The sequence below is a fragment of the Spodoptera frugiperda genome, chromosome 3 (genome assembly GCF_023101765.2).
Source record: "Spodoptera frugiperda isolate SF20-4 chromosome 3, AGI-APGP_CSIRO_Sfru_2.0, whole genome shotgun sequence".
In the NCBI taxonomy this organism is placed as follows: domain Eukaryota; kingdom Metazoa; phylum Arthropoda; class Insecta; order Lepidoptera; family Noctuidae; genus Spodoptera; species Spodoptera frugiperda.
Window position 1 is genome coordinate 4,683,487 of NC_064214.1, and position 13,668 is coordinate 4,697,154.

The window sequence follows — 13,668 nt, forward strand, 5'->3', positions numbered from 1 at the left end:
AAAAAACATTCATCAATCACGCATGCAACCTGTCGACCTATAAGATATTCGTTATCATAGTAAATAAAACTGTTTGATTCAAACATTTCCACTTATTATTATTCAATGCAATCAACTTTCTCACAATTCCCATGTAAACAAATTGCTCGTAAGTTCAAATTGCTTTAATCCTTGTTTCTGGTCTAGGCTGAGTCTGAATGCTGTCTGATTGAAGCCAAGACGCAATTTACTTCGAATTGATTCATTTTCTATTGGAACGAAGGGTAATAAGCGTGCTTTGAAAAATTGCTCGTCCTCCATTACTTTCGTATTATGGGAATGTCATTTATAAATCTTATGATTTGTGATAGGTTTCAAATGTTTTGTTAAAAGGTGCAGATATTTTTTTGAGGGTGGAAAATCATCAGATTACTTAGGCAAGGCGGAAGGAGTGTAAGACTCTTACTGACTAAAAAACACCCTGTTGCTATTCCTACTTTGAGCCGGCCGGGAAAACGTGATAGTGTGATGATGTCTAGGCATATTTTTTCAAGTGGGAAAGCCTTGCTTTTGTCAAGAACTGTTATCTCGACCGGAGTCATACCACGCCTTGTACGGAATCGTGATTATTATTTTAGTTATTAAAATTATATGACACGCATTCACAAAACACGGTAATTTTACTAAAAACCTAATATTCGAAATATTATTTTACCTGGTTGGTAATGAAACTGTCAGTACTCGCATTAACTATCACTCCACTGAAATAAAAACTTTATCTCAACAGCATAAATTCCCATTTCGTTTGGTACTACATAAAAGCTTTTACGTATGCCATTAAAAACTTAGTAGTGTTTCATTTTGATACGAAATTCTGTATTAGAGGTCAAAGTACATCAAATGAAGCAACTACCGTCCAGTAAATTGCTGAGAGTGCACGGTCCTCAGGGGAAATGGTGACGTCACGTTCTCTCCTAAACACAACTTGATTATTTTGGTATAGCTAGAATACATTTTCTTTATCTAATTAGTTTATGCCACACTCAGAGACATTAAATAATTACCTGCTTAAACTACTCCTTAGTAAAAATTTTTTATTGAAAACTATTGCTAAGGACTGGGTTAAGTAATCATTAAAAGACTCTGAGTACGGAGGTTAGATATAGATTGGTAGTTTAGTTGAAGCTATTTACTGTGAAATCATCATTATCATCATCATCAATCACCAGTTAGTATACCTATTGCTGACGAAAGACCTTTTACGACAATGAGGATGATGCCAGTACTACACAGTACATGATGTATAGTACTTTACTGTACTATAATTCGGAAAAGTCAAATTGGTACTTGCTGGTTTTCGAACCCTTTCGCACCCTCATGATGGTAACAGAAGCTTATAATATTATATACCATATTATTGTGATACAAGCCTTAAATATACAACAATAGTTTTTGTTAAAGACCATCATTCCTTTTGATTGTTTACAAAATGCCTCACTATATTTATAAAAGTGAGCTATTATGCTACCTTTTTAGCTTTTTACGTTTAAATAGAACTGCATAATCCATCACTGTATAAGCCGTTATCTACCGGGAACTATCTCAGGGAATGTATGAATTTCCAGTGAAAAAGTCCGGTCAAAATAAATAGTAGCCTGGACAGCCGCCGTGCGCCCATTCTCTGTAGGATGATGCACTATAATCGCTGAGGAACGTTCTAGAAATTTTTAAATAAAGTATTTCGTGTTTTTATAAGCCATGTGGTGATGCCAGAGTAGAGTACTACAGGGTATAGAGAGCTTCGGTAAAGAGTCATCAGACCACCACAGATGGGCTCAGTAAGGCTGATGCCTGATCTGGAGCTGCGGATTACCTAGCGGATTTACCGGGACTCTGGCTCAAAAAGCAGTAGTAGGAACGGGGTGGTTTTTAGTCAGTACTTACTGATTGACTGAGTGAGGCGATAGGTAGAAGTCATTGGATGATTTTCCCCCCTTAAAAAAAGGGTAGAGAAATTTTGATACCAGCTCGATTCTTCCAGCGCGCGTGTGTCTTAAAAATAGTAATAGTGCTCGTATAATCCAAAACCATTTCCCGCAAGTTATAGTTATATTTCATATACAATGTGATAGGGGCGAGACTTCTAACCCGTTAAGGCTGAATACTACATATAATTTTATAGACAAAAGTCCTGGGTCGAAGGGGTCGAATCCCCACCCCCAAAAAATTATGGCTATTTTAATATTTTTTTTTAATTTTTTTGATATCAAAGGTTGTATGCGTCGTAGAAACAAAAAAAAAGACGACAAACGGTAGCTAATAACCTTGGCTAACTAATTCATTACTTTTTTCATATGTTTGATAATGTTTTGGTGAGAAAAAAATAATTTGTGAATTATTCTTACCGAAAAAATCACTATTTTCCTATATTTTCAATTAGGGGTTCAATCCCCATATTTATTTTTTTTGTCGATAAAATTAGATGTAGTACTCAGCCTTAACGGGTTAGAAGTCCCACTCCTATCACATTGTATATTTTAGTCTTTTGGTAACTGCCATGCAAGATGTCTCTGGTTCGTTTCCTGATTAAAGACAAAAGTTGGTATCAGTATTAAACCGTAATACCCAAAATGCTTTTCTGTGGCTAACTAACTTTAAAGGCATTTTTTCACTGAAATAAATAATGATGAGTTAAAGTGTGGCTTGTTTACGGACGGTACGGTCGGACCATTTGTCTGTAAGTGCTTAATTAAACGAACCAGTAATATTTCATTGGACTTTAATTGAACCAGAAAATGTTAATTTATTTCTCGTTGAAGTTACTTTATCACGATAGTTCCGTATACATATACGCATTGCAATAATGATACAAATTCATTAAGTTTAATTATAATATGGAATATTTTCACTTGAATTAATATTTAATTCTGAGAATTTTCGTTTAAGTGTCCGTGATTATGGCATTTGCAACAGTGGCGATATATCGGAAATTCATAGACATTAATAAACATGGTAAATATCCCGTTTCAAGTTCTAATGATAACATTATGTCTGGCATATTGGGAATACAACTCAAAGCTTGACGGTTGCATTTGCAACCACTTGAGGAACAAGACAATCACTCTTATCCACAAAAATGGCTATCAAGTTTCCTTTACCACAAAAGTCGCCACGTTTAACTTAATTTTTAACCTCACTTTATCATTTTCTTTTCTTTTTTTCCATTATTTTCTCTTTACTCATGCCCCTTGAGTCCAGAATAAGGGGAAGCGTATCAAGGGACAATTTCCCGGTTGGGATTAAGAGTGTACAAGCGATTATGTTCACAATGGGACACGTTTGTAGATAAACACTTTGTAGTCAAAGAATAGGAAACGTGATTATGTAGATAAGATCCCAATTTGTGCAGCTGTCCGCTGGTTATATGGTTTAATGTTGCTTGGCATTCTTATTTGCTTTTGTTGAATGTGATTGTAAATTTCTTGTTACTCTTTTTAAACTTGCTGTCTTGTTTGTTGAGTAGCTCGTAAATACCATACAGGACAATAAGCAAATACTTGGTGTTAATAAGATTGCCAAATTTCTAAGTATGGCCATTCTCCAGTTTGTCTTTTCTCGTTTTATAATCTCTAATTACCGTGACCATTTTTATTTTGACTCAGCGCCGATTTTACAACCAACAGATAACTTTTATCTTTAGATTAAAATTGACATTTGTCAGTTTTTATACGGAAGAGTAATAATTGACAAATATTTAAAATTATTACTTCGATAAAATTTACCTGGAGTTGGAAAAATCCACCCTCTACAAAATCGCGAATAATTGTTAAATGCCGCATTGATGATTGAACGCAACGCAACGTTAATTGAATATAAACCTGATCGGGGAACGAACCAACGTTGTGTTAAAGAACGACATACAATTTCAAGAGATAAATGAAACTACAATGATTAATGCACCGCGAAACGGACTTTGAAATAGATAATGCATTTCTTTGTCACCAATATTAATGTTTGTAGGTCCGAGAGCAGGTTTCAAAATGATAAAATAATAAAAATGTCTTTTAGTGCTATTTTATGCATGTATCATGTAGTTCTACCATTTAGTTATTTTTTAATGGTCTAGCACTTTCCTCGCGTCAGAAGAGAATACAAATTGGACAGAGACCAAGCAGTTCAACTCCTAGTAGAAAACCTGAACTTTTTAAAATAAGATATACAACCCACTTACCAACCGTGGAGATTAGGAGAAACTCTTTGATTAATTATTACGTTTTTATGACTAGTTTCTAGCCGACCTAGAGGCTTATATTCATGAGCATGGCTTGAAATTAGTTGAGTTCCTCGTCAAATAGGCACGTGAGGCCGAAAAACAAAATAATGTATTTAGTGTGTCACACGAATATTACAATATAAACAAACTCTCATTCGTTGATCTCCGTTTTGGATTAGCGTAAGTGGAGTAATCACCTCCCATAGCCATAAGAATATAAATCCAGCAGTCAAAAGTATAATTTGTCCATAAAATTATATACAAATTGTAATAGAATGTTATTATTAAACAGAGTATTACAAATAAGAGTACATAGTAACCGATTTGCGTCCCTGTTTGAACAATTTCTACAAAGGATTGGGTAGAGATCAATTAACTGCGCTCTTTGAAAATAAGAGTAAACAATGCTTGTTGACATTAAATTGGCTCTTTAGAATAATTGGCCATGATTCTCTTTGGGCAAAACTTTGAAATTATAGAGGAATCGAAAACAAAGATTACTTGCAAAGTTGAAGAATTTATTTTAAACGGACGCCATTTTCTGAACCATCCTATTTGACATTCATGATTTTGATTAATATAGCCAGATTTAATTGGAAAAACTTTATGATTTGAATTTGTTTAATACGTTAAGATTCTTGTTTTAATAAGAATTACTACTGTCCGTGCTCGCGAAGTTTATTACGAACTTTGTTTTATCGTTTGTGATTAATTGGATTTGGATTTATGAATGAAACGCTCGAAATCTTTAACTTGTAAAAATACGTTGAGGAACATTTTGTAGAAGTTTTTAAATAAATATTGAAGGAATCTGCTTTGGAATGATTTTATTATTATATTATCGTATACAGAACTTCTTTTATTAATTCATTCATTCTGACTAACAAAAAACTGATTCAAATCCTTGATCAACCTAGTGTGGGAGAGCCATGCTCCGGCACATATGGGCCTCAAAGAAAAACGGCGTAAAACAATACTTGCATTATGTTTCGTTGTGTGAGTGAGTTTACCTGAGACCAGATTCCCAATCTCCAATTCCCCAACAACCCTTAAATTCTTAAGCCCCAAAAGGCCGGCAACGCACCTGTAACCCCACTGGTGTCATTTCGAATGTCTATCGTTAGCGGCGATTGCTTACCTTCAAGTGATCCGTCTGCTCGTTTACCAGCTCATATCATACAAAAATGTGTTGTAGGTTTTCGCTGAATTCTCTTCACACTGAGAAATTGAAACGGTCTAAAAGTATAACTATATTGATAAATGACAATGCCAGAATCTCTATAGAGCTTTGCCCCAATAAAAAATATAGTGTACAGGCATGCTAAATGTAGCATTCTATTGCTGCTCTATTAGTGAAAACTATGCTATATTAGTGATGCGGTTTCTATATAAATCTAAGAACAAAATATTACATTTAGGTTAGGTACCAGTTTAGGTTAATTGCAGTTATAATGGTAGAAATAATTAAATTAAGTGCTTTATATTATTACAATGCTATCCTGTGGTGTTTAGCTATGAAAGGAAGGAATGTCATCACCAAAATCAACTCTAGTAATCCTACTTTTAATTCATAGTCATAACGAAACAAGAATGTAAACAGAACAGACAGAGCGAATGTCAAGTAATGACTTTTTGACATACCTGACGCACGCACGCCAATGACGTTTCGTTACATCTAATCACTAACGTTCAAACACGAAATAATAATTAGAATATGCATTCATTATAATATATATTATAAAAAAAATAAATTAACTAACAGTATGTATTAAAACCAAATTCATATTAAAATCCGTACACATTACATTTTTTTATTTTTTATTAAATGACTCGTTTTGTTCCTTGTGCAAGCGTACTAAGAAACGCAGATGGTCGCAGATAAATACAGGAAATAGGCCTTGGGTTTTTTAAATTCTTTTTATTTTCTAATTTTTATCCGCAACTTTATCAGAATAATCAATAAGTAACCAAGGGTCTTATTTTCATTGCATAATTTTGATTAATTTACATTTCTTGTACATTGATGAAATTAAGTGGGGCAGGATCTGGCATTGTCATTTACCTTCTATTTAGACTTGATAATTAATATAACATGTATTTCACAAACGGTACAATCTTTATGTATGTATATAACAATATTGTTTAAACCAACTTCATACAACTCCATCATCCTTTGTTCTCAGGTGGTTGAAGACTGGAAATTCATGTCGATGGTGCTGGATCGGTTCTTCCTATGGCTATTCACCATCGCTTGCTTCGTCGGCACCTTTGGCATCATCTTCCAATCACCTTCACTCTACGATACCAGGGTACCAGTAGACCAGCAGATCTCTTCCATACCTATGAAAAAGAACAACTTCTTCTATCCTAAAGATATTGAAACTATTGGTATTATCAGTTAAATGATAAAAAGGTTTAAATAGCGTAGATTGATTAATGATTTGTAAAGGTAAACGTCCAGCACACGCATCGTACGCATCGCACGCAACGGATTTTAGTTTGTCTTGTATAGAAACTCATTTAACTGCGTTCACTGATTCGCATCGGACTTCAATCCGTTTGAAGCGATCCGTCCGATGCGTACGATGCGGACCTTTGGACGCTTACTATTATGGAAACATCGTCAATGTCTGTAGTCTCAATTGTAGAATAACATCCTTACATTTTATGTTATCCTAGTCACTTCCGATTCGTTTTCTTATTCAATCCCACTTTAATATACAAGGAAATATAAGTATTAACTCGTTAAGAAACTGGATATGATTTGATTGGAAAATTGACTTTCCTGGGCACATACTTGTGTTCTTCAAGGCAGAGCAAAATCGTACACGTGCCATACTTCGACACGTGTAAAACTTACGTCTTTTTATATAGACGTACAACGTGTATCAATGAATTACGCCCGTACATTGAATATTTTGCTCTGACTTTGAAACGTTATTGTGAAAAGTGCTTTTTCTAAATGAAAATTGAGTCCTTTTTGCAACGTTAAAGCTAAGCGTGGAGGCAGTATGGACTATGGTACACTTTTTAACATAATCATATATGTAAATTGAAATCTGATTTTAATAAAAAAAAAATAGTGTATAAATATGATGGCTTTATCTTGTCCCATATTCGATCATCTTGCTCACTTACAATATATTTGACATAAGTGTACAATATATTTTAACTTAAATAATAATTTAAAATAAGTAGCACAATTAAATAATAAAAATAAATAATAATTTAATTAATAATAGAATATAGATTTTTTTTTATTTAAAATATTTGTTGGGTTTAAAAAAGTAGGTAATATTTATTATTTGTAGAACAAATTAAGGGCAAAATGTCCGTTTTATTTTAATGTGTATAGTAGAATTTTTTTAAACTTATTATTTCATGTTGGTGAATAAGTATTCAGTTTAAAAACTGACAGTTGATTCTCGCAAATTAGTAGTAATTGAAATAAACTAAATAAATGTTAACCAGTAATTATAATTAATAGTAAAATAATCTTAGATATAAGCTACAAATAAATATTTAATCATAATTATATTTTATTTTTTACGGTGAAATATTATTAAATATTTGTTATTTTATCATTTATTTATTCATGTGATATTTATTTATTAGAATTATAAAATTAAAATTATTTAAAATGAAATTTTAATTAAAATAATATGCTATTATTTCACACTGTTTTTGTAAAACAATAGTTTATATGATGAATTTAAGGTTTTAAATATCATATTGTAATGTACGTAAGTATAAAAATTTAAAATAAGTATTATAATGTTAAATACATAATTAAACATTTAAATGTAACGGCTGTGAAAGATAGGTTTTAAATTTTATAAACTGAGTTAAGGGAATAAAGATCAAGTGTACGTTATACATATAAAATTTAGAGCCTAATAAATAAATATATACTCACGACTTTCGTATTTTTATTTTTTATATAACTATCTCACCTGAACCCTATAATGTTTTAGGATACCTTTCCATTAGAGACGTGCAATGTAGCTATGCTACGAAGATGCAATAGGTAAGCAGTGAAACTATATAACCGTTTCCACCAATACTATGCTATGTCGCTGTGCGAGTAAGATTTGCTATGAAGATGTGTCGCTGGAAAGTAGCTGAGTGAGGAAAATACACATCTCGAGTATGCGATGTATTGATAGTAAGATTGGTTGGGTCATTCGCAACTTAAAGCAAACTAGTACTAAGGGTAATGAACGCTAGGCATTTTGTGTTTTGGTAAACATTTTTTGGTTAGTCACAGCGTAAATAAACAGTTTTCTTTTCTTTAACCATACAATAGTTTTCAGATAGTTAAGACGAAATAAAACTATAACCTCGTCTAAATTAGTTTATTGTTTACTGTGTGTGAATTCAACGAGTCTGGTGATGTAGTCGAACAGGCTGGTGGGACAGTCGTCCACGTACTTGTCGCAGTCGCCGCGGTGCCCGGCAGCCTCGGCTTCGTAATACTCGTCCTCTATTCCTTCTTCTTGGGATGATGAGGGACTGTTGGTGAGAGAAATTTGTTTTACTGTCGTACTCAGAGACATTTAATGATTATTTACACAAGAATAGCAAACAAATCTAATAAAAATTTCTTAAACTATTCCTTAGTAAAGATTTTGTATCAAAATAATTGCTAAGGACTGGGTTAAGTAACCGTTAAATGACTCTGAGTGCCGTACTCAGAGTCATTTACTTATAGTAAAACTAGTGAAACACATAGGACCAAATTTTCGGTACCGGTAGATCAGAACTAAATAGCAACCTTAGTACGAGTTAGCTTTACGTTTAACGAAATCAAAATGACAGCGTGTTCGGCGCGTTCTAATTGGTTGGTTTATTCCAGCCGACCAATCAGAGCGCCAAACGCGCTTTCATTTCGTTATCGTTCAACGTAAAGCAAACTTCTACTAAGGGTATATTATAGGGTTAACTTCCATATAAAAAATAACCTAGCTCCTTATATTTATTTTGAATGTATAAGGTAATATAGAAATAAATAAAAGCACCAATCGGTACCGACTCGCCCGTACCGGCCACCTATCACAAAAAACCTTCCATACATGTTAGAGCTACATGGAATAAAATAATAAAAAACAAAAACCGACATTAATTTTTTGTTCAGCCCATCCAGCCATGATAACTCGATTTTGTTTTATTCAAATCACATAATTCTTGATGGAGCGCCTCCCTTACATTTATATGACACTGAATTTCCAACCTAATTACTTACGCAGGAGTTGCTATTTTCCATTTCGTTTATCTTTTCAACTTATTATTTACTCCACGGTTGGTGCGGTAGCTGGGCAACCGGCTACGGCGTAACGTGTAGCGACTGTAGCGGGTTCGATTCCAGCATGGAGCGACTCTTTGTGTGATTCAAAAATCGTTGTTTCGGTTCTGGGTGTTATGTGTATGTGAACTTGTATGTTTGTAAACGACACAGGAGAAAATCCTAGTGTTAGGTAAGGTTTAAGAAACTATGAGACCCTAATGTGGCTTGAAACTAGTAGAGTAACCGTAAAACATAATTAACCTCAATTTTTTTATAGAGGTTTGCCTGTACCTTTTAAAATTGTTGTGGAAAAGAAAATAACTCTTATTAGAATAGTAATAGATAGTAATAACTTACGTGAATATAATATGGAGGATGTGGCCGAGGATGCCGTTGTGGTGTAGTGGAGTCTCCGCTGCTTCACAAATGTTACGTAGCATGCATTCTCGGCCCTTCATGCCGTATCTGGAATTAGTGAGCAATATATTGAATTATGGTAAGAATTGTAGCACTTAGCGTTTCATTGTCTCTGCCTACCCCCATGGGAGACAGGCCTAAGGTTATGTATGTATATATTAAATTATGTATATCTCAATGAAAAGGTTATTACGAGATTTGAAGGACTCTCATTGATTAGTGGTCCAGGAAAGTGATTGAGTTAAGACCACGGACTGGAAGATGAAGCATGGGCAGACCTCCCGGTTCTAGGTTTTAGGTGGGTCAATGACAACCACCTAAATCACAGGGAGCCAGTGCATGCAGGTAGCGAGCTGTCGTACGGCTTGGAGGACTAGGGGCCTTTGTCAGTGGACGTTTACCAGCTGTGAGATGATGATTGATAAGTAGGGATGTACATTTTCTATGAAAGCCCAATATTGAGGAATTGTTTTAGGATACCGATTTAAAAAAAAAAGAAAGTGGTTGGTGGTTGATTACAGTCATTATCATCAGTACTATCTGCATTTGCATTTATATGTATAATGTTACCTACACATGTTTATACAAATAAATTTATCTTTATCATCGTCATACCAGCCCCCAGACGTCCACTACTGAACATAGGCCTACTCCAATTCTTACAGGAATACAGTTATGAGACCTTGCTTATGTATAGATAAGTACTTACTCTTGAAACCTGTTCTCCAAGATGGTATAGGTCAGCTCACGTGATATACTTCGGCTTTGACGTGACGTCACCACCTGGAAATTGTTAAATAACAATTAATATTTACCAAACCACGTTTTTTAGTTCCACGTTTTTTTGACCTCGACTTAAATTTCATTACCCAGCTTAGAACGTTATTGTGGTTAAGACTTTGACTGCCAACAAAAATCGGTTGCCGGGCATTTTTGCCCCCCATGGCGTTTAATGTATTAAGAGGCTCCTCTCCGATGTATGGCTCCTTTAAAGGGGTTGATGGTGGCCTCTGGGTGGTTTTAATGTAGTAACAGTACCACGCTCTATAGTATTTAGCCTTTAAAGGTTTCTCTTGTCATAACTGCGTTCTCAAAAAAGCAAATTTTTCGCATCTTTTTTACCGCACCTGTTGCTATAATCTGACACAATTTGAGACCTACATACGAGAAAATGCGACGCAATACCAATCTTAGTATTTAATTTCAATGCTAGTTTTATTGACCTAGGAATAAAAGTTGAAATAAATACTTACAGGTAGATTAGGGAATATCACTTCATCGATTTCAGTAATATTGTTCAGGGTGCTGTAATTTGACTCGAAGTTGTAGGACACGAACACGTTCTTATTGGGTATGTCGATGGGCACGGCGATGGCGAGGAAAGTCTGGAAGTAGACAGAAAGTCAGTCATCATCATAGGCATTCGGCCTAGTGATTCTATTAAATGTCACCATTCGATGGACGCGTTAGACATTCTATCAAATAGCTGATGCAACCATATTATGACTATGACCAATACATAATGTAGGTACTTTAATTGATCAGCAAGTTTGTTATTAGGGTATATTTAATTGGAAGTATGGAACTTACCCCGTAAAGACTTGTGGGAGGAAATATGAGTGCTCTCTTGTGTTCTGACTTGCTTCTCACGCTGGTCACGACAAGACATCTGAAAAATTAAGGATTTCTTTTCTTTAATCACAATAAAAAAATTAAGTTCAGACAAACCTCACTGAGGTTTTAATAGGTTGAAGTAGCATATTATGAATAAAATATCTACATAGACATTAGAATAACTTTTTTTTTTATGTTGTTAATGTTTTTTAAAACTAACAACTTTATATCACTTTTTCAGTGTTGAGTAGTAAAAAAATATATTAAAATACTCACAATGTAAACAAAATCTTGATCCCTTTCATTTTGAAAATCACAATAATAAATAATATATAGCACAAAAATATGTGAGTATGTACACACAGTCACCCGTTCGTATATACTGGCACTAATATTTTTAAGATGCGCCGGCGACTCGAACTGGCCCACATTTTACAAAATTATCACCTGCTCGCTAAATTACAGTGCGATACATTTCACTCTATGGAATTTTCTACCAATCATAGTAACTGCAGTGCCTGAATGAAACATTCGGAAATACATACTATGAAGTTAGTTTTCTCATATAAATATTTCGTTTCAAGTACCTGACCAAATTTTTAAACGTTGGGCCATATTTATATTTTCTGACAAATTATTTGTATCTTTTAAAAATTCTTATTATTTTACTAGGATTGTAATACCTACAGTGAATAGTTAGGTTACCTGTTGTTACATTCAATCTATAACATACGGTGCACATAACTCGATCAATGTGGGAACTGCCATTATCTAACATTTTGATGGTTAAAGTATTTTAATTAGTTAGGACAAAATAACATGAAATACGTAATAATAATGTGGTTACAGTATTTTAGTTTGATAGGCCGTAGCTAATTAGAAGTGAATTCTGTGGTTCATTTTCCGAGTAAATTCTAATTTAATGATTTTGTAATACTTATCCTTATTTACTTGTTGTTTTACGTCGGTTTATTGTGATGCTGTGTTATCACTGCGATCGAATACACATAGTACCCGATATCGGTATTGGTACATATGGCTCTCCCACATAATGTCGTTACAAAATATTATGTCATTTTAAAATAATGTCAAGTCTATCGGTGCACTGTCATCGGTCGAGTAGACTATAACACCAGACCCGTTATGTGAGAACAGTACAGTCAGAAGGGAGGTGCCACTAAAGGTTCTAATTGACCCAGAACATAAGGAAAGTGTCCCAGAATGGTTAGCCATTTGTTAGCTTAGCAACAAGAATGTTTTTTTGTAGTATGGATTTTGTATCTTTAGTAAATCTTCTAAGTATTTCACTTTCAACACAGCTTTGAAGTGCGAATTTGATTATTTAGACTTTAGTATGTTACTCAAATCGTTTTCAATTAGAATCATCTTCAGAAGAAGCACTGTGATGGTACTCTAGTAAGGTATTAATCAGATTCACTGTCCAATTTTCACTGTCAAATAAAATATTAGACACCATTGATTAGAATGGGATACAAAGAACTTCAACTTATTGGCCGAGATTATGATTATATTGTAGACTATTAATATTAACATCGTCCACAGACATTATGACAGGCCCAAAAGAAGATGGCGGGACGAACTCGACATCTATGACAAGGATTGGCCGCAAAAAGCTTTAAACAGAGGAGTGGAAGGAGGATAGGGAGGCCTTTGCCCTGCACTGAACTTTTGAACTGGCTGAAATCATAATGAAACAATTAATATTATTATACATTATGTTAGAAACAACAACTTCAATAATTTGACACCAATATTTGATAAGGCGACCTGTATATGAATTCTAACATTAGAACTTAAGACGGGATATTTACCATGTTTATGATGAACAGTTCATTCGTGATCATGGCGCTTGCAACAGTGCCGAAATATCGGAAACTCATAGACATAAATAAACATGGTAAATATCCCGTCTTAAGTTCTAATGTTTGTGTTAGTGACCATGTCAGTTTAAAAACTTATACATAATTATATCTATACTAATATTATAAAGCTGAAGAGTTTGTTTGTTTGATTGTTTGTTTGAATGCGCTAATCTCCGGAAGTAGTGGTCCGATTTGAATAATTCTTTTTGTGTTGGATA

At 34.0% G+C, this 13,668-nt stretch overlaps 2 protein-coding genes across 4 annotated transcripts in view; one reads left to right on the plus strand and one right to left on the minus strand.

Annotated features, from left to right (window-relative positions):
* The window catches only part of LOC118274025 (acetylcholine receptor subunit beta-like 2), a 43,287-nt gene extending 35,687 nt beyond the window's left edge, over positions 1–7,600 (plus strand). Inside the window, exon 12 of one of the 3 annotated variants that reach the window (XM_050707889.1) lies at positions 6,436–7,556. In XM_050707889.1, coding sequence (XP_050563846.1) covers positions 6,436–6,654 — 219 coding nt within the window. In that variant the 3' untranslated portion in view covers positions 6,655–7,556. Of the gene's footprint in view, positions 1–6,435 lie in introns of all 3 variants that reach the window. The other 2 variants (XM_050707887.1, XM_050707886.1) reach the window with 2 other exon arrangements.
* A 993-nt stretch (positions 7,601–8,593) lies between these two features.
* On the minus strand, positions 8,594–11,975 carry LOC118274369 (uncharacterized). Its single transcript, XM_050707890.1, has 6 exons — positions 11,844–11,975; positions 11,544–11,622; positions 11,207–11,338; positions 10,663–10,736; positions 9,894–10,001; positions 8,594–8,764 (listed from the first exon to the last, which is right to left on the minus strand). The coding sequence occupies exons 1-6, from the start codon at positions 11,870–11,872 to the stop codon at positions 8,608–8,610; spliced, it is 579 nt and encodes a 192-aa protein (XP_050563847.1). The 5' UTR covers positions 11,873–11,975; the 3' UTR covers positions 8,594–8,607.
* Positions 11,976–13,668: the final 1,693 nt, after the last annotated feature.